This window comes from Catharus ustulatus, chromosome 1 (genome assembly GCF_009819885.2).
Source record: "Catharus ustulatus isolate bCatUst1 chromosome 1, bCatUst1.pri.v2, whole genome shotgun sequence".
Taxonomy (NCBI): domain Eukaryota; kingdom Metazoa; phylum Chordata; class Aves; order Passeriformes; family Turdidae; genus Catharus; species Catharus ustulatus.
This window is the reverse complement of record NC_046221.1, coordinates 87462779-87486748: the sequence shown is the minus strand read 5'-3', so window position 1 is coordinate 87486748 and position 23970 is coordinate 87462779. Positions and strand designations below refer to the sequence as shown.

The 23970-nt window shown below is 39.2% G+C and overlaps 1 protein-coding gene across 4 annotated transcripts in view; it reads left to right on the top strand.

Annotated features, from left to right (window-relative positions):
- The window catches only part of MTRR (5-methyltetrahydrofolate-homocysteine methyltransferase reductase), a 29719-nt gene extending 8928 nt beyond the window's left edge, over positions 1 to 20791 (top strand). For all 4 annotated transcript variants that reach the window (XM_033070794.1, XM_033070786.2, XM_033070771.1 and 1 more), the window contains 12 exons: positions 3671 to 3788; positions 4710 to 5082; positions 7988 to 8110; positions 9724 to 9877; positions 10651 to 10739; positions 12410 to 12590; positions 13924 to 13966; positions 14406 to 14592; positions 16903 to 17021; positions 18510 to 18602; positions 18690 to 18869; positions 19810 to 20791. In XM_033070794.1, coding sequence (XP_032926685.1) covers positions 3691 to 3788; positions 4710 to 5082; positions 7988 to 8110; positions 9724 to 9877; positions 10651 to 10739; positions 12410 to 12590; positions 13924 to 13966; positions 14406 to 14592; positions 16903 to 17021; positions 18510 to 18602; positions 18690 to 18869; positions 19810 to 19954 — 1785 coding nt within the window. In that variant the 5' untranslated portion in view covers positions 3671 to 3690 and the 3' untranslated portion in view covers positions 19955 to 20791. The remainder of the gene's footprint in view (positions 1 to 3670; positions 3789 to 4709; positions 5083 to 7987; positions 8111 to 9723; positions 9878 to 10650; positions 10740 to 12409; positions 12591 to 13923; positions 13967 to 14405; positions 14593 to 16902; positions 17022 to 18509; positions 18603 to 18689; positions 18870 to 19809) is intronic.
- The last annotated feature ends 3179 nt before the right edge of the window (positions 20792 to 23970 follow it).

Here is a 23970-nt window from a genome sequence, read left to right as displayed (position 1 = left end):
AAAATGTTCCTAAAAGTAGAAACCTTAAATCTTCCCATCCCTTTAAAATTGCAATAATAGTTTAGTTTTGAATGTTGTACTCATCAAGAGAATGAATATAACTTCAGCTTAAAGATAGATAAGCAAAATACAGATTTGACAAAATACATGATATATCTTGAGCTGATGGTAAGGTTAGTTTGTTGAGTTTTCAAATTAATTTATAAACAAACTCCAGAAATGTCTATTTAAACCTGGGTTATTTTTACCTGACAGGTTTAAGTTGATAGATGGGAGTGAGGAAACTGCTAAGTTTCTAATAAGGAAGGGCCCGATTAGAAGGAAATTTCTACCTGATATAATGTGGAAGTCTGAACTATATGCATCCTAATCACGTAACATTTTGAGAAGCTGTTATGCTATTGCCTAGTTACACATCACAGTTTGTGAAATGGTCAGGTTCTTCATAGCTGACTGCATGCATATGTGTATGTGTAAAGATAAGTATTGTATTAACCCTAAATTTTATTATGGCAGAAATTATTATGGTGTCTAAATTATGTGATTCAAGTTTAACTAGTTATCAGTCTTAAACTACATTCATTATATCCATCTAAACTGGTTCAATGAAATGTTTGCTCTCAGTATGGTACTTGAGAGAAAGCAGAAGTCCTCTTAAAAGGGTAATAAAAAAAAAAAGAAGGCTGTTATAAGGAGAGAGGAATGCTCCATTTTTAGCTTGCATCATAGTTTAGCCAAAGCCAGAAACCAAGAGCTTTTTAGCTGCTATCTCAGTCCCCCAATCCTGGTGGGATGGAGGAGAGACAAGGAAGAGTAGAAGTGGGTTGAGATGATGACATTTTAATAGGGAAGGCAAAAGCCATGAACACAGTTAAAGCAAAACAAGGAATTAAGTCACCCTTCCTCATGCACAGGCAGGTGTTTCAGCCATCTCCAGCAAAGGAGAGCTCCATCACATGCAGCAGTGATTTGGGCAAATAAATGAGGAGAGGAGGGGAGAGGAGAGGAGGCCCTATCAACACTGTTTCCAGCACAAATCCAAAATACAGACCATACTAGCTGTGATCAGGAAAACTAACACTATTCCAGCCAAAACCAGCACAAGTGAAAATAATAAAGTGGTTTGAAACTGCACACAAGAAAGGGTCAGGCTGTGAAAGATTCCTATAGTGATAGTGAACCAGTGGTGAGGATTATTTAGAGAATTTGTGAAGATGGGCCTAAAACCAGTGGTCTTTAGGATTGTTGGGCAAGCATCTCTAAAGGATGATTGATCATTTTTGTGGGGTGGGTCAGTGATTTGGTTGACCCCTTAAAATCTTGGATCTTGCATGGACATTCTTCCTGAGTGCACTGACTGTTCAACTGGTAACAGAGCATCCTTATCTGAAACAGCTCCACACCAGAAAACCCAGTGCAGGTGAAACAAAATCTACAAAGAAATCTTTGATTCCTGCAGAGGAAGTTGCTGGACTATATTCCCTCATGCAGATTTTTCAGCTTTCTTCTTCTTTAAAATCACTGCTATGTTTGATCCTTTCCCCGTGTGCCCAGCTTCTAATATTTTTTACAGTAATTTCACGAATACAAGCCACACCAATTTGACCAAAAGTTCGGAGGAAACCCGGAAGTGCGGCTAATATTCGAGGGCGGCTAATACATTAACAAAATTCTAAAAGCTGCCAACACGGAAGTGAGAGCCCGCGGCAGCCCCAAGCCAAGCTGGAGCCCGGCCGGCCCCGGCTGAGGTGGGAAAGCCTGGCAGAGGCGGGGCCAGCAGTGCGGGGGGCGGGCGGCTGAGCCTGAACCAGCAGGGCGGGGCAGGGGGGGCAGCAGAGCCCGGGCCAGCAGGGCGGGGGAGCCTGGGAGAACTGGGGCTAGCAGTGCAGGGGAGCATGGCAGAAGCAGGAAGCCGGGCGGGTGGGGCTGCCTGGCAGCGGGGGAAGCCCAGCAGAATTGGGGCCAGCAGCGTGGGGGTGCCCGGCGGTGCGGGGGCCTACAGTGCCGGCCAGGGCGAGCAAACGCGGCGGTGGTGCAGACGGGAGGGGGTGGCCGGCAAGCCTGGCAGCGACGGCAGCCCTGCCGGCCGGGCGAGCAAACATGGCGCGGGGCGGCCGGCGTGCCTGGCAGCGGCGGCGGGGGCTGGCCCGCCGGCAGGGCGAGTAAACGCAGCAGCAGGGCGGCCGGCGTGCCTCGCAGCGGCGGCGGGGGCCGGCCCGCCGGCAGGGCAAGTAAACGCAGCAGCAGGGCGGCCGGCGTGCCTCGCAGCGGCGGCGGGGGCCGGCCCGCCGGCAGGGCGAGTAAACTCAGCGGCGGGGCGGCCGGCGTACCTCGCAGCAGCGGCGGCGGCTGGCCCGCTGGCAGGACGAGCAAACGCGGCAGCGAGGCGGTGCTGACGGGAGAGGGGGGCCAGTGAGCCCGGCGGCGGCTGCAGCACCACCCGGCCGGCCCCGCCGAGCCGTGGCGCTGAGCTGGGCCACCCGACCCCGTCGGCAACCATGAGCGGGCCGAGCCTTCCTGGCCCCGCCCCGAGCCAGTAAAGCCCGCTATGCCGCGATCCTGTTACTAATTGGCCAATTTGTGAAAGCTGCGCACGGATTCTCGCTACGAACGAAAGTGCGGCTAATATTCGGGGTGCGGCTTATCTATTGACAAAGACAGCAACATTGTCGAGGCACCGGGGGTGCGGCTTATAGTCCGTGCGGCTTGTATTCGTGAAACTACTGTAATTTCTTTTAATACTCTCTCATGTTGCTGCTGTTAACAACTTAATTTTGAAAGATAATTTCTTTTGGTAATTCACACCTAATTTATCAGCTTTACTCTTTTTAGTTATTTCAGTTCCTTGCATTTTTCCTGTTGAAGGAATTTTGTATTTTTTAAAGCCTCAAACTAAAGCAGTATTTTTCTGAAATGTTAAAAGTTGAAAGCAAAGTATTTTCAGAGTATTTTTCTGTCTTACATTTGCAAAGGAGGAGCCACTTTTTCAGCCCTGTTTTGGGACAAACACAATTTTGTTTGAAATTCATATAGTTCAATGTAGTATCTGAATAACACACATATATGCAAGTGTTCAAGTATATATAGATATATAATTATATTTACCATAGAACCATAGAAGGCCTTTGTTGGGTGGGCCTTTAAGATCATCCAGTTACAACCCCCTGCTATGGGCAGGGACACCTTCCACTAGACCAGGTTACTCCAAGTCCCATGGAACGTGACCTTGAACACTGCCAGAGTTGGGGCATCCATAACACCTTTGGGCAACCTATACCAGTGCCTCACTACCTTCACAGTAAAGAATTTTTTTTAACATCCAGTCTAAACCTACTCTCAGTTTGAAGTCATTCTTCTGGTCCTGTCAGCACATATCCTTGTAAAGATGCCCTGTGTCCCCATGTCTTTCTTGTAGGCTCCCTTCAGGAACTGGAAGGCCATCATTAGGTCACTCCAAAGCCTTTTCTTTTCAAGGCTGAACAAACCTAAATATCTCAGCCTTTCCTCCTAGGAGAGGTGCTCCACCCCTCTAATCACCCTGGTGCGCTCTTGTGGATTTGCTCCAACATACCTGATTCTTCTGTTCACCTGCAAGAAAAGTCTGTCTTGACTTTGTGTAGCCCAGTAGGCTGCTTGATTGACACAATTCCTCTTTCCTTGAATTTGCTAGGTCTGGGAGATTCAGAGTACATGTTCTTTTGTAATGGTGGACGGACAGTAGACCGACGACTTCAAGAACTTGGTGCCCAGCACTTCTATGACACCGGATTAGCAGATGACTGTGTAGGGTAAGAGCTGAATGGCTTTGGATTTTATTTCTTCATGATGCAATATTTGTGTAGGCATTTGGCTAAATTTCCTGAACTGTTTGGACTCTACTGAAGCTGGACACTTAGCACCTCATAGAAATGAGTTCTGCCTGAGCACAGTATGCCTTTTCAGTCACAATTCCTGTTGAGTAAAACTAGTAAAACTCAGTTCTTAAAGTGTGAGGAAACATTTGTAATGCCTGGAAAAACAGTATTTAGCAGTTTTAGAAATAAAGTCAAAGTAGAGGGGTTTGAAAATGTAGTTTCTTTTTTCTTTTTTTTTTTTCTTTTTTCTCTTTTGGGAATGGGCAGAGGATCACTTTAGAGTAATTAGGTAAGAAGATTTCTCTATTTACTGTAGAGGAATTGTGTAAGAAAACAACTCCCTGTTCTGGTGTTCTTTCTGGCCAGTAGGCTGCAGTCTTGGCTTAGTTATTTTGAACTGCTGCTTATATTGGTTCTGTGCATGATGATGCAAGGCAGTTGAACACAAACATTGTCATAACCATAAAACTTATCTCTTGTGTTCTGAAATAATAAAAATGGACCATTAGTGTAAGCTATTGATGTTGCTATTGCACAATGAAAAGTTGCATATTCTGCTGCTATTCCTTCAACTTTCTCTCATAAAGTTCGGCAAATGAAAATAAAAATGAGAAACTGAAAGAAGAGCAAGGCTGTTATACATTTTAGACTCTGTAAATTTACATAGTGATAACAACTAAATAATTTTTTTTTGGACAAAGAAGTAATCTTGGTAACAGCTGCAGATATTTATTATAAATGGAAAGTGAATAGTGTTTTTTGCTCTTGTGGTCTTTCATTATTTGTAAGTTAACAGTCCAGAAAATCACAATAATTCATCCATGCATTTCTTCTTTTTTTTCCCTCCATTCCCAGTTTGGAATTAGTGGTTGATCCTTGGATTGATGGACTTTGGCTTGCCCTCAAGGAAGCATTACAATTGCAGAAAGAGAAAGAAGACATGAACAATGCTGTCAATCCTGTTTCCAACTCTCTCTCTACAGCTCCACGTGCTGTGGATGAACTAAAGCTAAGCTCTGAAGTACAGAACTTGAAGCTAGAAGATGAGGGAGCAAGGAGTTCTGATATTCTGTCACAGAAACTGGATGGCATCAATCTTGTGGCTCCAGCTGCAGACACCAAACCTTCACTTGTTTATTCTGTCCCTCCTGTCTCACAGTCTGCTCTTAATATTCCTGCCCTGCCACTGGAATATATAGAGGTGGAGTTTCAGGACAACCAGGGTGAGGTAAGGACTTCCCTTTGAGTGATGGAAGCCTCTAGCTCTTGTAGGAGTATGAGTGTATACTTCTATGTAAGGCTAAAAAGAGCAAGTGAATGCTTACATAACAGAGGTATGTCCCTAAATGCAGGAGGCTTTTGAAGTTTAAGTAAAAATCCATTTATATTGAATGTAGGTGCCACCATATGGGTTATGGGCACTTACGTCAAGATATAATTCAGCTAAATAGTAAGTTGGTCTTGCACTGTCAGGAAGGCAAGAATTCAAATATTCTCTAGCTTATAACAGTGAAAACATCTTGCTATAGTGAGGACTACAGTAAAGTTTCTGTTCAAATTTTTAGTATTTCCAGAATGTTCTAAGAGGCTGTAAAATTGCTCAAAATCTTGCTGCATACTTAGTAACAGAGAAACTTGTCATTGTGAAAACATGATCATTATTTTACTGGGGGAAATGGAAGGTGAACTGTAAATCAAAAGCCATGTGTATGTATGCTTTTCGTGTTGAAGCCACATTGAACAAAGAGATGCTGTACTAAGAGAAGAACTAGCATGAGCTGGAAATCTTCTCCATTTGGCAGGAGTGGCGCAAACTTTTCTGGTCGCCTGCAGGGGGCAGATTTTCCATTATCTGCCAGGAAGTAGTGAAGTCTGGCTACTCTTTAAATGACAGGGAGCCAGAAGCTGAGTGTGTTAACACAGCCAGCATTACTACCCACTACTCAAGCAATGCAAACCAGGAGGTGGCAGCCAGGATCAGCCAGATGTGCAGATCATCAGGCAAGCTTGTGGGAATCTTGGCCCAAACCAAGAAACTAGTCTCAAGATCCAGACCTGGATCAACAGGATCTGTATCCAGTCATGGGCATGGTTGTGTTTGAGCTGCTAACCAGTACTGCTGTAATGTAGCTGAGGCCAGGGCTGAAGAACCAGTAGTGAGCTGAGATGGGGTTTCTGGGCCCAGTCCTCTGGTGTGGCTGCTCATGATCATGAAAACCCTTTAGTGTCCTCTGGACTCTGACACTCTCTGTTGAGACTGTTAATGGAAATGCTGAGAGAATCACTTAGTCTAGCTAATATAGTTATGGAAGGTATATGGATTTAAACACTGGATAATTTTGCTTTTCTTTTAAACCTTGTATTGTTGTTTTTGCTCAGATTGTTGAATTTAATAATCCAAATTAAATTCTTGAAGGTTTATGATTTAGAGGTACTCTTCCATCAAAGAGTAATTTTTGGGTTGAATGTACTGCTACAACCTTTAAAAGAGCACATTTTCTTAAAGTCAGCGTATATTCAGACTGATCCCTGAAATAGTTAATCAGGTTCTAATACTGATGCCTTAACTTTTCTGTATGTAGAAAAAAAAGTTAATTTTGCTTTTGAACAGCAAATGGAAAAAGCTGAATTTGCTGATCTGGAACTCAGTGACAGATTAAAGATTATAGTCCAGATTTTATGTATAAAACAGGGTGGTTACTTTGAGCCCTGGAAAGTATGGAAATGCGTGTTTGTGGTTTTTCATATGGAACTATTTTTGACATAGTTGGCTAGATCTTGCCAACAAGTAGATTCTATGTAGGGTCATGTTTGGTTTTGCAGGTGTCACACAATTCATGGCCTTTTTTGGTATCTCACATTGCGACAGCAGCTATGGATTTTTTTTGCCAAGCAGAGCTGAAGTTGGGGTGTTTTGAAATGCATCAATTTGAGGTTTGGATATTTCCAGAGATTCCCTGCCATTTAAAGAAGGCCTGGTACATGATCTCTCCAGTTACTTAAATGATCTTGTCTTGGGCTGTTGAGTCTCAGGGTTGAATTAACAAGCTGCTGCATGCTAATAGCAGAGCAGCAAAGGTCTAAAGCATTTGTGGGAAGTGTAAGATAATACAATTTAGCTTAAATCTTGATTTTGTTATGCCTTGAAATTGTCTTGGAGGGAATACAAATGTAGACCATTACAACAGTCCAGCTGATGCACAATGAATTGATATGGCCCAAGCCATTAATCACCATGTCAAAATCTTAAGAGAGCAAAGAAACTTCCAGCTGTTGTTCTCAAGTGATTCTCTTCTCTTCTTTTTACATAGAAAATCTTCAGATGAATGAATATTCTCCTATGGGTAGGATGGTTCCTTTATATTTGACAAGAGTATTGCTATAAGCATTTGGTATCCTTCCTGCCTCTTTTTAGTTTTGTCTGTATTGATCTCAAATAAAACTTGCTGGGTATAGTGATGGAGAAGTGAAGACTGTGGTCTGTAGTCTGATCTTCAAGTGACAGCCTTTGACGTATGTGATCTGGAATTATTCTTGGTGCCCATTTGTCATATTTGGGGCACATTTTTTACCTGTGTAGAAATGTTGTCTTAGAACATGATGCTGTCTTGTAGAGTGGGTTTTGCTCTTTAGCTCTAATTTAAAACTCCTTTTGTAAGTTGCCTGTAATAGTAGACCCCAAATGGAGCCCAAAACCTTAAGCTGTAAACCTGCAATGATGTAATTTCTTTTCTTACTTCTTATGTCCTTTCTATACACCTAATAATCCTTTAATTAGGCAGGAGTTTTCTAGGGTTTAACATAAATGCCATTCTCTAATTGGCTATTTTCAAAGCAGTTCTTGAAAAATGAAACAGCTCGCTGCATTTGATAATAACATAGGCCCATTATACTGTTCAAGCCTACTGACTTTTTGTAATTGAATATATGCCAGTTATTGCTTAGATGTGATTCTTTAAAAAGAGCAAAACGCTCTATGTAAATAGAAGATTTGTGTTTTTTCCTTTTTTTGAGCTGTTTTCTGAGCTTGTTTCAAAAACAACCTGTACAAACCCCAATTCCTGTATGTCATAGTAAGATGTCATAAAGCTGATTTGCATTTTTAGTGTAAGTTTCTGCGTTGTCTTTTTCAGAATCCACATCTGTCTTCACTTATCTCAGAGGGAACAACCTTTGAAGTGCCAGTTACAAAAGCTGTTCAGCTCACTAGGGAAGATGCTATAAAGACTGCATTGCTCATAGAGCTTGATATTGCAGTAAGTTGGTGATGGCTTTTTCTTTAGTGTGTTGAAATAAAGGGTAAAAAACATGTGTGTTATGTATAATAACTGAGGGGGAATATTATTTTTTTGACTGTTTAAAAAGAAAAAAATAATTCTCTATTCAATAGGATGTCAGCTTACACCAATCCATTTTGTAAATGTAAAGTTCGATTTATTCGCTGAAAAACAGAACAGGAACAATGCATCAAGTTAATTTCTTTGTTGTTCCATGGATATCATATTGATTGAAATGTGTTTATGAAAGGAATTTGCAGTGGAGAAAGGCAGTCAGGAAATATTGAAAATTAATAATGTTTCAGTTTATAAGTATACAACTTGAAGAATATTCAGAAACCGTATAGTGAATTGTGTCTGTTCATTATGGTGAGTAATCTACACATAGTAATTTCATTAATAGTATCAAGCAATAGGAATTGTTAGCTCTTGAGCATTGTTTCTGCCTTTGACATTCTTTTGCTGTGCCTTATTTACATGCTACTCAAACTGTCAACCTTGGTTACCCTCAGTTAAAAAATTGGTTTAGTTTATTCAGTGAAGATCATATTTTGATACTGATTTGAAGATGAAAGGCAGGCAGAGAGTGCTCATATTACTTTGTAAGAAATCTTGAAAAGGAAAGGATGTTCCTTTTGAGTGTTTTCTCAAATTGATAGAATGTTACTTTTGGGATATTGTGATTTTTGGCAGTGCCTTCTGTTGGACTCTCTTAGCCTAATCTGTCTCAATATACATGAGACCTATTTAAATCTCAGTTATAAATAAATTCAATTAAGTTTTGAGCAACTGATTCTTCGAGAGGCATGGTTTTTTGTATGTGTTTGTATGTACATATGCATTCTGTCATCAGCACCCACTGAAAATGTAAGCATTTTCTTACCTTTTTCACCTAACATTCTTGCCAGTCTGTGTATGCAGGTAACACCTGGTGCATAAGGGAAATGATGCGAGATAAATCTGCATGTTCCTTTAACAGGCAGAAGCTTGAGTTGCACAAAAGAGTTTCAGCAGTTGCACACAAGAATCTTAGGCAGCTAAGTAGAATCTAGGTCTTAAGATTTGAATTTTCACTGTGCTCTTGTCTGGTTATCTTTCTTTTTTCCCTCCAAAAAATGAAAACAATTCTGGTCATTTGTGTCACAATAAATCAAATAGTTTAACCAGCGAATTTTCTTTTAGTGATGGTGTATCTCTATAAAAAGTTGTGTTAATTATGAAGACTTCATTTCTCTGCTCTTCTCAAACCAGAAAATGTAGAACATCAGTAATTAATGATTTGGGCTGATTATATAACGCAACCTCTTAATACGTATTTATTTTCCTTCTGTTTGGGCTGCTCAGCAGTTCTCATTAAATAGTGTCCAAATATTTAAACTAGATAAGGAAAGACTTTTTCTAGTTAGTAAGGTTAAGCCTGTAAAGAAAACATGACTACTTCATTTCTGGTGTGCTCAAAACAGCAAAGTGTTAGTACAGAAAAAAGAATATTTGACTTAATGTGATCACAGTAGTAGGAAGGTTGTTGTCAGGAATGGGAATGCCTTGGTTTGTAGTAAGATTTAATAGGAATGTTTCATGTTTTAAAACAGGATACAGCCTTTGACTACCAACCTGGAGATGCCTTCTATGTAATATGTCCCAACAATGTCAGTGAAGTGGAAGATCTTCTTCACCTTTTGGGACTTTCTGAAAAAGGAAATGACTTAGTTTGTGTAACAGTTAAGCAGGGCACTAAAAAGAAAGGTATGGTGTGATGCACTGGTGCATCCTTTCTGTGTTGGTAGGAGTTGGTGTGCATAGTTTTGAACATTTTTACCTTCAGAATGGGAGCACATACTTCTGTTGTGTTTCCACACAGGCATGTTGGAAGTCACAGCTATGTGTTAAAAAAAGGGAACACATAAGAATGGTGCTGCTGGTTTTACTGTAGATGAGCTCTTGACTGGGGACTGCAGCCTGGCATTGGCATTCATCCATCTCGTTCTTGCTCTGTGCTCCTTCATGTTTATGGAGATAAGGCTTTAATTACATAACCTTACAATCCCCCACTTGAAAGAAATCTCCTTGCGCAGTACTACATGTCAATCTGTTTTACCTCCTAAGAGGCCTGCTCTCCTCAAGGACAAGCCTTTGTGGAGTTGCAAGGTGCCTTTTAATGGACCTGTAGGTCTGTGGATGTGTTCTGCTGAGTCTTCTGATACCATGCTTCAGAAGGAGTATCTGCAGGTTCAGAGTGTGCATGTGTACATCCAGCTGGACCTGTGTGAATTACTCCATTCTTACATTGCAGTTGGTGTCTTAACGGTGCTGCTAAGTTGTGCCTTGATTTCCATAGGATGGTGTAGAACTCTTTGTTTCTGGTTTAGAGCTAAATCAGTTCTCACTGTGAGATTCCCTGCATCTTTGAGGGCTACACAATTTGTCCATTAAATGTGAGATGTGTGATGCCACTTCCGTATATTAACAGATGCACAATTTACTTTGTTTTTGTTTTTTTTTTCCTCTCACTGAACTAGGAGCATCTCGTCCACAGCACATCCCTGAAAGAAGCACTCTCAAATTCATCTTAACCTGGTGTCTGGAAATAAGAGCAATACCCAAAAAGGTGTTGATGTGTTTTTTCTTCTAAAGAGAAATTAGCAATTCTCTGCTATGTGGTCCCTTACAGATCTGTCCTTGCTTTGTGTGTACTTATGGTATGTCTTGGTGAATAAGAACTGTCAGTTGATACGCTACTGTTTGTGCTTTACTCTGAGAAATGTCGCTTCTGTTAGTTTGTCTGGCAAACTGCTCTGCAGTATCTTGATTCATGACTAGCCTGGAAGTAAGTAGAAAAGTGCTAGATAACTTGGTGCCAGATAACTAGGAAGGCTGACTGAACCTAGCCCCGTAGTAATTTTAAAGTAAGCAGTCTTGTTTACTTTAAAAGGGAACCACGTCAAGTTCTGTTGCTAAAAAGATGCGTGTTGCTGTATGCAAATATACCAGAGTATCCTTTGCATTAGCTTGGTTGGTCAGAGAATGGTGCTAGTAACCCTGTGTGGGCCATTCACTTAAGAGCTGGAGTTGATGATCCTTGTGGCCCCCTTCCACTCACAATATTGTGTGAAATCTGTGAAATTTTAAAGCTTTTCTTTAACATTTCAGTAACCTAGCAAAGAAAAGTTTTTGCTTTTATAGTATTTGTTCTCACAACATGTATACATTATTTTCCTTTCTTTTTGTGCATGTAAAAAATTCAAAGCTTCTGACTAAAAATACATCTGTATTTCTGGTATTGTCAAAACATATTTTAAAGATAGCTTTATATGCAAAGATGAAGCTAGATGATTGTGTGGTCAGATCTCTGAGGGAAATCAGTTTTTGGGAGGACTTTTTTACTCCATTTAGTGGATTTTGCAGCAGAAGAGAATCTTCCTGTGTTTCAACCTTTTCAAAACCACATTTAATGGTTTTGAAAATTTGTCTCAGCAATAAGAGTAGGCAGAGAGTACTGGCTGGGGAGTATCACTGAAGTCAGTTTTTATAACCTACCTGCTGTATTAAGTCTTCAATCTAAAATGTGTTTTATTTAATTCCATACTCAAAACTATTGTCTGGAAGCTTTGTGGTTGAGCACACATTATTTTCCAAGTATTCCTTTGTGTCATCTGATTGCATTTGGTGTTTTCTATCACTTTTCTTTTATGCACTGTGTCTATTTCCATCTTTCTTCTTGAAAAAAACTTGTAAGTATTTACATCTGATCTTCACTTTATCTTACAATGCTCAATTTAATTTTCCTTTAAGAAAAGTTTACACTACCAGGATGTAGGCATAAAGTATGGAATAAAACACCACAACAACATTGGCATGACTCATTTAATACCATACTGTATTTATGGTTATACCTCTTCTGAGATTTTTGTTATTAGTTTCCTGACTTCTTTAACTTAGCAAATGGTGTTTTGTATTGAATTGTGTTATGTGTTATGCCTAACTAAAGTGTAAATAGGAGCAATAAGAACACCTTTCAAAAATCTGAAATTTTGGGGGGAGTGGCTTGTGCCTGTTTTTTTGTCTCTACCTTGCTGAGGCTAAGTAGGATTTTCTGATGTACTAGCTTGGTGCAGACATTGGAAGAGCAATTAAAAAAAAAATAATTGAGAAATAAACTGTATTGTCCATTAACCTAATTCCTGTCCCTAGGCAACCCAAGTTTTCCCCAGTTTTGTGACCATTTTCCCAAAAGGATAAGTTTTTTTTACCCTTCACTCTTTCCTTTCTTCCCTACAGGCATTTTTGCGAGCTCTTGTAGAATGTACCAGTGATGTGGGAGAAAAACGGAGGCTTCAAGAGCTTTGCAGCAGACAAGGAGCCTCTGATTACACACACTTTATTAGAGATTCTAATGTTTGCCTCCTGGATTTACTTCATGCTTTTCCAAGCTGCAAGCCTCCACTTAGCCTGTTAATGGGTAAAAGACTGATTTAAATTTAATTAGATTTGGTTTCTGAAAATGCATCAGACTAAATATTCAATTTCCCAGGAAAGGGGAGTAACTGTTCAGTTAACTGCTTAAGGAATATTATAGTTTCTATAGTGATCAAGATGAAATTTTTGTTGGAGAACAAAGCTCTGTTCTACAGTTTGTAGTCTTTGGCTTTCTGTGAACATTTAGGTTCATACCACTGTTTTGACTCTGAATTACTCCTATACATAAAAAGTAAGCATAAGGTACTTGCAGGATTAGGGTCTTTATGAATCAGTTCATCAGTTGCTTACAATTAAAAATGACGTATTTTTACAACTTCTAATTTCTCTGCCTATGTGGTCTTTTCCTGCACTTTCACCTGTTAAAACAGAATGGTTTTCCCAGTATATTTGTATTTATGTTATGTCTAACACACTGGGTTCCTGATATAAAATGCTGAAAGGATGACACTACAACTCTAACCATGTCAAATACACCTGAAATTGCTGGCAGTTATTTTTCACATTAAAATCCAGAAGTTTTAATGTTTCATAATATGAGTCAAAGAAATTGCTTTCCTTGTTCTTTCAGTCATTTTGTCCCCCCTTTACCCAAAATTGCTGAATGGGTTTAGTGTCTTGTTTAAGTGATTCCACTGCCCTACCTTTTCTTACCTCTGCCTAGCAACTATCTTACATAACAGAGCACCTTTGAAATATGTTAAAATGTGTCATGTGTGCATGTACTGGCAAAAAGGGTAGTTCTGCTTATGTACATACATATAAATGTCTGTGTGTGTGGTATGTATGGGGGGTTGGTTGTTCAAAAAATGCCCTGTGAACTCCTGTGTTTTGTTTTTTCAGCTGAGATATTCAAAACTTCACATAGGTAATCAGTGGTTGGAAACAGCTGTCACATCTGCTTCTGTGACATTGTATTTAGGAAACTTTCAATCAAGCAATCTCTATTGTGAGAGCTTTTGAGCTCATAGAGGAAAGGTGGGGAAAATTGAATTTCAAGCTTCACCTCGTCTACTACCTACTGGCACCTCTTCTGTACGCCTTACAGTCACTTTTGTTTGACCAAGAACCCCATAAATTAACTGTTCTGGTCTCATTCTATAGGTTCTCTAATTGATGTTCCACAAAGTCTAAAATCCATTCAAAATAGAGTGCAAGTCTTAACTGCTTGTTTCTGAACCACAAATACTGAATGTTACTAGAATAAAATTACAGTTAAATTAAAATACCTTGTAATCTGTTGTAGTGTAAACACTGACTATACAATATCTTCATTGAGGTGAATCACATTAATTTTTTTTTTGTCTGTTCTTCAGAACATCTTCCTAAATTACAAGCCAGATCCTACTCAGTGTCAAGGTAATGAAATATTCAAATTGTAGCTTCTCATTGGTTTAAGTATGGGGTTTTTCTCATATGTGTTTGTGTATGTTATACTCTGAGGAAGAAAGAGAGGATTAAAGGAGAAGATGTTGTTGGGACTCTGTTGCAAAAAAACATTTTTTGACTATTTCAAAGGATATAGTTTTGAATGTGTGACAAGGCTTTGGTAAAGCTCTCAAGAACAAGCTCACATACACAGGAATCTGGTAGGAATTTGGATTCTCTTCTGTAGACCTGACCTCTGAGTCCAGCCTTAAAGACAAATTGTAACTAAATATAAATATTACACAGTTAGCTGAACATTGAGAATCTTGATTCAATCGAAATGGTTTGGGCTGCAAATGGACTTGCTGCAAGATTGTACAACTGTCTCTCAGGTTTTGGGTTTTTTTTAAAATATATTTTGTCTTTGCAGTTCAAACTTGTATCAGCCAGGAAGGCTGTGCTTTGTATTTAATGTTGTGGAGTTCCCTGCCAGTCCCTCCAGAGCAGTCTCACGGAAAGGAGTATGTACAGGGTGGCTTGCTGAGTTAGTTGCACCTCTACTGCACCCCAGTAAAAACTCTCTGGATACAAAAGGAGGAAGTTCTTTAATTGAAAAGGTATGAATATTAGTTCTAAAGTCATTAACTGTTAAATTTATACATTTCTAAAACAACTGCACATTTCTTCATTCATTGCTGTGATGTACTGAAGGTGTTTTGGCAGCATACACCTTAATTTTGCAGTTCTACTCCTGTATGACATGTCCAGAACTTCATTCCTAAATACCAAAGTTAAGTTTTACTTACCTATTCATACCTAAATTGTGAAATTCCCCATTGCTGAAAGGCCAAAGTTGTTTTCCTCCCATCTGTAGTCCTAAGTGTTTCTTGGAGATGTTTTTGTGGACCAAACTACCACTGTGTAATTAAATGGCTATGACTGTTTGCATCACAAGAGAGGCACTTGGTCATTTCTAGGAAACGGTGGCAGGTAATAGATGAGAAACTGTAAAACTCACGCTTCTTGTCAGGTCTTCCAGAGTCTGCAAAGGCCAAGTTATTGAACATGACACAGAGGACAGCCATGTGTGGTTTTTTCTGATATGTATCAGTGATTGTTTGGCACAGTTGATATTACTGGAAGAAGGTTCTTTTTGATTTTTTTCCCCCCCCTCATTTCATTTTGTGGCAGAGATTCTTCATAATTAATCTATCTCAAAATCACTAGGTCTAAACTAATTATTAAAAAATTGGAATTCTACTATATAATTGATATGTGTGGTATACACATTTTTTCTGAAAAAAAACCAACTGCTGGCAACCTATATTTGTTTATGAAAAATGGAAACAAGAATGGAATTTGGTTGAAGGAAAACTGTGCCAATAATTCAAGGTGTCAGTCAGACAAAATGGGAAAAAACACCATACAAGTTACCTTCATTTTTAAAACTAATGTGAAGATTAATGTTTGCATCATATATCTTATTCCAGTGTTCACATCTGCTCTTTATTTGAAATATAATTTATATGAAATTAATTAAAGATCAAACAAGAAAAAGAGATGGCTAAAAAGAAAAAATAAAAAAATATTCCAAAATGAGTCTGGATAAAGTTTAGAAATATTTCTGTCTACTGCACAAGCTAGAATTCAGCGTAGATAAATGTGCAGCAACGCACATAGTTTGCAGAAATATATGGAACAACAATGCAAAATAGATGAGTGTGATCTTATGCAAAAATGTATTAGATTAATTTAATACACTTAACAGTATAAATGTGTTTACCATTTGCAGTCTGTTTTGAAAAAATGACCAGTTTGGAATCATTAATAGGGTAAATAGCCTCCTAACTCAAGGGTCGTGTGAAGTGTATATATATATATATAAGTATTGTTCCCCATCAGCAAGAATTATTCTGTTTTTTTAGCATCATGAAACTAGGAAAATAATACTCTTTAATATTAGAACATATATATATAATATTGTTATATCTGTAGAATTAAAGTATAAAAAAATAGTAGGGCTTAACCATTCAGATTTACACAACAAAGTTTAAATAACTTGGTCTAGTTTAAATAACTTGGTCTAGTGCCTTTCTCCTTCATTAAACTTGAAAGTAAATTCAAATCCTTCCATAATTAATGTGCAAAATAAATTGGATATTTGCTTATGACTTTAATGGTTGAAACTCTGCTATAACTGCTGTTGAGTCTTTTGGATAATCTTTTGGAATTAAAAATAGTAGTCGCTTGTTTTCTATAGGTTATGTTGGCAGTGTCTCAGAGGATGGGTATGGATATCCTATGAAAATATGACTTCCTTTCTGACACAAATTAGTGTTTATCACTGTATCACTATATAAAACATTTTCCAAAATCTTTGAGCTGTTACATGCTTCCCTTCATCCTTATGCACTTCTGGAAATCATGTCAAATTTTTATGAAAATTAAGAAAGCAGACTCTTTACTGGTAGGCTTCAATTCACTATAAACAAATACTGACCTCCCACAATGTAGAAAAAGGTTGAGTTGCCTTTAATAGCAATAAACTAGCTTTACATCTCTTCGAATGCCAACACCAAACTTTCCATGCATTCTGTAACAATATTCCCCAAATTTGTGGTGCAGTCAGTTTTCATATTTAGAAACTCATGCCTGTATGGTTTATCCCAGTTTTCCTCCAGATGGATTAAGAGGTTTGTAAATATGGTGTGGTTTTGTTGTTTTTTGGTTTTTTTTTTCTCCAGAGACTTCTGTGAGATTTTATTCTAAATGTCTGTGTGGCATTAAAAATGAACTCTGAAGCTCAGGATTTGGAAGGGTGTGTGGGCATATATGCTGTGTAAATATCCTGGAGGTTCTAAAAATGTCATGGTGTTTTCACTGCTTAAGAATACCCTTCAGTTATATTTTATCTAATTTAATTTTAGATCTCTATTTTTCCTCGTCCAAACAATGCTTTCCACTTACCTGCGGACCCATCTGTGCCGTTCATTATGGTTGGCCCAGGAACAGGAATTTCACCATTTATTGGTTTCCTACAACATAGGTATGTACCAAGTCGTTACCTGGAGAGCAGCTTTTTTTATGTTGAGGAGAAATAGAGCCTGAGGGTTTGAGTATAAATGCAGGTTTTTGGTTTTTTTTCCTTTTTGTAATGGTGGTATGCTGATTATAAGCAGTCTTAATAATTTTAAACAAGCATTGCTTGTGTATTTATTTCTTTTTCAGAGTAGTAAAACTTACATTTTCATCTGACTGTATTTACTAGTCATAGTGGATACATGAGAAATTGGGTGAATTGCAGAAATAGTAATCAAAAATTAAATCCTTTATCTGTTTTTATTGCTGGTGGAAGTCCTGTCAGAGGATAATAGTTTTTATAAAGTGTTTGTTGGTTAAAGTTTGTTGCTCAAAATCCACTCCTTGAGAAGTGGCATCTATATTAAAAGGCATGCTGAGTGTCAAATTTTCTCTCATATTTTCTTATTTCTGTATGGTTTACATTTTGATGTATTAAGAAAAGGATCTTGGCACCTGAACCTTCAACTCAGCAGTAGTCTTGGTGTTTGGGAGTTTGGGTGTGAGGGAAGGTGGATCTCTTATTTTCCCTCTCCAACTCCAGCAGCATAATTTTGCAAGGCAAAGAGATGTTTGTTCAAAAAGGACAGCACATCTCCAAGAATATGTAAAAACTTGATCATTCTGAGGAAGACAAGAGCAGAAGGAGTGAAGTATTTGGGTGGGAATGGTTTTAAGTTTTAAAGGTAACCGACGCATATTCCAACATGACTCATTAATTGCAGCAAGATAATGGAGTTTTTTGGGTTCTATAAAAATTTTTAAAACATTTTATTTGAGAGAAAAGGGAAATTTTGAAATTATGTTTCTAACTCCATGCTTTACTCTAACCAAATCATTATGTACTCCTTAATTTTAATTCCCAAATAAATGTTACCTCTCAAAAGTATTTTGCATTTTATTTTGAAGTATTAATGAAATCTCTCTCTCTCCCACAATGTAACTAGAAAATGGCAGCTAAAACACCTTTAAAATAATACTTCCAGCATTATTGCAAGAAAATGAAATAATTTTTCTGATGATGTGGTGGTTAATGAATTGTTTATTATAATATATAGCATGTATTTACAGCTAAATGGAAAGCCTTCTAAAACGGCTGAGTTTTCCCAGGTCATTTTACATAGCTTCCAATGAAGGATAAAATGTAGTGATCTCCTTATTCAGCAGTCAGGATTATTTTATGAGATGTTTGGATGTGTCAGTCTTGAGTATTTCAATATGAAACTGTGGCCAAAAAAAAAAAATTAAAAAAAAATTGAAGTTGATTGATCTTGAGCTGGTCTGAAAGTGAGTAGTCAAGAAAATCAAATGAGGGCTTGACTTTGATTTACCTAAATCATTTCACGTTTCTGCCAATCCAGAGTTTTTTTAAAATATTACTTTAAATGAAATTAAATTATAGATGTTTCAGATTCTACACTGGATAAAACAGGATTGGATTTTTTTGTCTCTTTAGGCAAAAGCTCAGAGAGAAACACACCGACTGGGAATTTGGAGAAACATGGCTGTTTTTTGGTTGTCGGCATCAGGATCGAGACTATTTGTTCAAGCAAGTTTACTGTTTAACATCCATTTTGTATTCATGAGAGAATGTTCATCTCTGAGCCATTGCTAACAGGTTTTTATTAAATTTCAGAGATGAGCTCCGATGTTTTGTTGAAAATGGAACCTTAACTCATCTTAAGGTTTGTTTCTCAAGAGACTCTTCAACTGCAGAAGTGGCCCCACCTAAATATGTGCAAGACATCCTTAGGCTTTGTGCCAAGGAAGTTGCCAGAGTCCTGCTGAAAGAGAGAGGTTACTTCTATGTATGTGGGTAAGTAGAGTGGAAATGTACTGTTCAGAAAGAGAGTAGCAGAAGTTTGAGTCTTTAGAAAGACTTAGATCTGTCTGAAAGAAAGGACCAATAAAATGCTGAAAGAACCTTCCTGGAGAGCTAGACTGTTATCCCTGTGTCCACTTTTCCACTGTAATCTGAAATACAGCTTGTAACCACACAGTTCCACTGATTGTTTTAGTCACTTATTTATTTTCCTTTTTTTTTGTTCAGTATTCAAGTAAATCATAGGAGATTTCAAGCCAATAGATTTCTCTGTAGAAAATGAAATATATGAATAGATGTGATGAGAAACTGCTCATCTGTGAAACTTTAGCAGTCTTCTGCTGTGTTCCAGGTTTGGGTGCTCCAGTATGCTAAAGCTCTATCACAGTAATTAATTTTACTGTGGGAGGTTTTTGTTTGTGGATGCTAACATACCTGGAGGTTCAAGATTTTTAGAAAGTTTGTTGATAAGTGGACAAACTGAATATAGGGCCCAATGTTGATGTGTTCCCCTGCAGGTATAAGCTATTTGTATTAAAAATAGCATTATTATTAAGTGAATGGTTTGGTAGCAATTTTTGTTGCTTTTTTTATTTGATATTGGAACCGTGTAGTGATATATGAGTCAAAACTCGTTCAGCAGGTCAAATTCTTCCTTAAAGAAACCAATTATTCTCTGACAGCTCAACTAGGGTTGAAAGGTTTCTTATTTATGACTTAAAGCATGCTGGAAACTATGTAGTGTTTGATTAAAAGAACTCCTAGTTAATGTCTATGCTCAGCTACAGGAAAACTGAGAATCATGCTGTACAATATAAAAGCTATATTTGTGTTTGGGATTTTTTTAATGCTTGTATTGTCCTGCCTCTGAAGCTACTGATAAATGGGAAAATACACTGTTATACTTTTCCTCCTCTATTTTTTTATTTTTCAGAGATAAGAAGCATATGGCTGATGATGTAAGTGATGCCATACTAGACATTTTAAGCATGGAAATGGAGGCTGACAGATTGGAAGCGATGAAAGTCCTGGCCATGCTTCGAGAAGCAAAACGATATTTGCAGGATGTTTGGAGCTAAATGTTTAGCTTTTCCTATATCTTTGTAATATAAAATACTTCCTTTTACAAATATTTTTTGACTAAAAGTTACTGTCAGTAGTCACACAAAGGTTAACTTTGTCTGTTGACCTTTCCAATGGGAGCATGAAACCTTTTAAATGACAACAAACCAGGCTGGCCTTTGAAGTGTATTTTTTAGAGATGTTTCATAACGGACTGTCTCAGTGCCTTGATCTTAAGATTGGGTTGCTGTATAAACTAAAAACTTCTGAACTTGTACAATCATAATTGTATGTTGACATTGCATCTTGTATCTTTTCCTATAATATATACATAAAGAAGCTACAGAGTAAATAAGTTACATGCTGTTCTGTACATCATGAAATACATTAACTGACTTGCTAACACTTACTTGAACACTTCCTAGATACTTCCTGAGAGTACATATATTTTTTCTTCTTGCACAATTACAGTAACTGCCAAAAGGAAATGAATGTGCAGGATGTTGCACGGAAAGGTTACTGAAAAATTTTAACTCCAATGATTCTCTTTAAATTTGTCACACCGTTGCATCATGTCTCAAAATTTGCAATACACCATTCTAAGGCTTTTTAGATCTTCCTGTGTAATTCTTTTGAAATTGTTTTCATTTCCTTCTTTGAAATGTGATTTAATTTATGAGCGCACACACCAGTTGCATTGAACTTGGTTGATGGAACTATATTGCTTGGTAAATACTTTCTCAGATTACTAAATTAATCTTCTTAAGTTGAAGACATAGAAAATATGGTATTTTGAAATACTTGCCCTTATGTATGGCCACCCACTGCAAAATAAAGTGGTTGAAAGCAAATTATTGAAGTGTCTATTTGTCTTTCTGACAAGGGACATTTGGAGCACAAATAGGTGGAAGAGTAAAAGTAAGTCATTCATGCTTCTCTTCAGGGCCCTGAACTCTTCTCTCTGCTTTTTCTGACTTCATGTTATCTCCTCGATTCCAGGTCATGCTTAGACCATTAAAGATAAACAAAAAGTACAAGCGAATATTTTAGATAAATCATTATTTATTTCCTGGGGGAAATTGTTGTTTTGTTTTGACTTACACATAATCAGAACCATAATCAGAACAACTTTTATTGTTTTCTGTGATTATTAGTTAAGTGGTAGGTAAATTTAAAAAAAATAGAAAAATTAGGATGATCAGTTGGAATAAAATCACATGTTTAAAGGAGAAACATTCCAGTGAAGTGCCTGGAAATAAGGTTATGATATAACCTCTGCAATGATTATTTAAGTAACCTTGGAAGAAATCAACTAAACTCCAGCAGAGTGGTTATATCAATCTCTGTCAAGTAATCTCTGCAGAAAAAAAAAACTCCATAGAGAGAGGTGGCTCACAGTAATTGCAAACTGCATGTTTTAATCTTCAGCACATAAAGGAGAACAGAAATGCTGCTTTTTCAAAAATACAGTAATTTCACGAATACAAGCCGCACCAATTTGACTAAGATTTTGCTCCTAAACCGGAAATGCGGCTAATAATCAGGAGCGGCTAATACAACCTCAGAAGTGCCTGCCAGAGTGCTGAGCCGAGCAGCTGCAAAGTCGGCATTTTGCGATTGTTACAAATCGCTACTTTGTTGCACCGCGGGTGGAGCCTGGCTCCGTGTAGGCAGAACGGGGGGCGGGGAGAGAGGCGGGAGAGCTCTCTTTCCTCCTCTGCCACAGCCCAGGGGAGAGACGGGGGGGGGGGGCCCGGCGCCGCCATTGCCGCGGCCCGGGGAGGAGAGGGGGGACCCGGGCCGCCCCTACCGCGGCCCGGGGAGGAGAGGGGGGACCCGGGCCGCCCCTACCGCGGCCCGGGGAGGAGAGGGGGGACCCGGGCCGCCCCTACCGCGGCCCGGGGAGGGGGGGGGAAGCCCGCACCACCATTGCTGCAGCCCGGGGAGGGGGGGGGAAGCCGGCGCCGCCATTGCTGCGGCCCGGGGAGGGGGGGGGGAAAGCCGGCGCCGCCATTGCTGCGGCCCGGGGAGGGGGGGGGAAGCCGGCGCCGCCATTGCTGCGGCCCAGGGAGGGGGGGGGGAAGCGCGCGCCGCCATTGCTGTGGCCCGGGGAGCCGACGGGAGCCCCGCGCAGCCATTGCCGCGGCTCGGGGAGCCGACGGGGTGCTTTGTCCCCGCCCGCCGCCGCCGCGGCAGGAGCGGGGAAACTCCGTCCCTGCCCGCCGCCGGCGCCACGGGCGCGGGAAAGCTCCCTCCCCGCCCGCCGCCGCTGCCGCAGGAGCAGGGGAAGCTCCGTCCCTGCCTGCCACCGCAGGGCAGCGCCGACCCGGGGTGACCGAGCCCAGTGGCAGCGCCGGCCGGCCCCAAACTGCAGCACCGTGCTGGGCCACCTGGCCCCGTCAGCGGCCCCTAGTGGGCCGAGCCTGCACAGCCTTAGCTCAGCCAGTAAACCCCGCCCTGCCGCGGTTCTGTTAATAATTGCACGCGGGTCCTCGCTGCGAACGACAGAGCGGCTTATATTCGTGTGCGGCTTATCTATGGACAAAAACCAAAATATTTGCCAACACCCAGAGATGCGGCTTATAGTCAGTGCGGCTTGTATTCGTGAATTTACTGTACTCCAATTTTAAACTTTTATGGAAATGATAAGCACAATGCAAATATCAACATTTTGCATAAGTGAATCAATTTACATATTTTTGAAAACTATTAATGAAAGAAAAATCTACTAGTATTGGTATAGTGAAGATAAATCTTTAACTACCTTGGCTGGGGTTTGTTTAGAAAAAGCACTTATGTGCATTCTCAGCTAGGACTTAGGATTTTCTGTTCCACTCAAAAGTGCTTGGAGATGATAGGAAAAGCAATGATTTTTCTGACTGATCGCTTGTTTTCCCCATATCTCTTACAGGTATTCATTTTTATGTCACTTGCATCTCACAATCAGGAGTCTCAGTGACCATTTTGGTAATAGTACAGGTCACTGCATGGCCCCCTTTGGGATATTGACAGCTGAGTGTCCTTTTCTGATTGTGTATGTTGCACTTGACAGCTTTGATATACAGCTGGTATCCATGCATTTCTCCTCTCCTTTATCAATCCTCTACAGAATTAAAACATTTTGATCATTTAGTGGTAAATCCTTAGTTAAGCATGTGAGCTTTATTATTGATGTCTTAGAACCACAAAAGATGGTTGCAAGTTATTATTAAATTTATAACTGCATGGTGCAATGTCCAAAACAACCCCAGCAAACACTGTGTGTGTTACCTGAGGAGGATGTTTGTCTTTTGGCGATGTTGAATGAGGAGGACTTCTGAGATACAGGAATCATGGAGATGGAAAAGGCTCACAGTAAAAGTTATGTTTTCCTTAATTGAATTGTGTTTCTCTGTAATTAGATAATGCTGATTTATTACTCATTGTTGTCTTTTAGAAAAGCATACAAGTATGGGTTTTACTACATTTTCTAAACTTAAACAGGATGCTCTTTTTTTAACGTCTTTTAATTTTCTTATATTAGAGAAATAACCTGTATCTGCTTTTCCCCAAAGTTACAGAATTTGCTACAGAATACCTTTGTTATTTAAAAGAAATAGTGAAGATTGTGTGCTGTTACATTCAGGAGGTTTGCAGTTTTTATGCTTCTAACAAGGACTGGTGGTTACGCTGTCCCAAAGCATTCCTTATGGCCTGTTTCCTCAGTATGTTTTTTAAAGCTGTTTTGAATTTGTGAAACAGGGTTGATGTTGAAATTTCTCTTTTAAACTACAGTTTTAAAAAGAGGGGTTAAGTTATCAAATCATTAAAGTCATGCCAAATTTTTTCAGTTTGCTACTTCTAAATTAAAGCTGACTTTCCTGCACCTGGAAGCAGAAGTAGTATTGGTGTGTTTCTTGCACCTCTTTTTCCTTTCCTTCACCATTCTCTCCCATCTTTTCATGAAATCTAGAATATTGGCAGAATTAGAATGAATAGGCTTTTTTAGCAGTTTCTGAAGATACTGAGCATCTTGGGAAGTTTCTATTGAAAA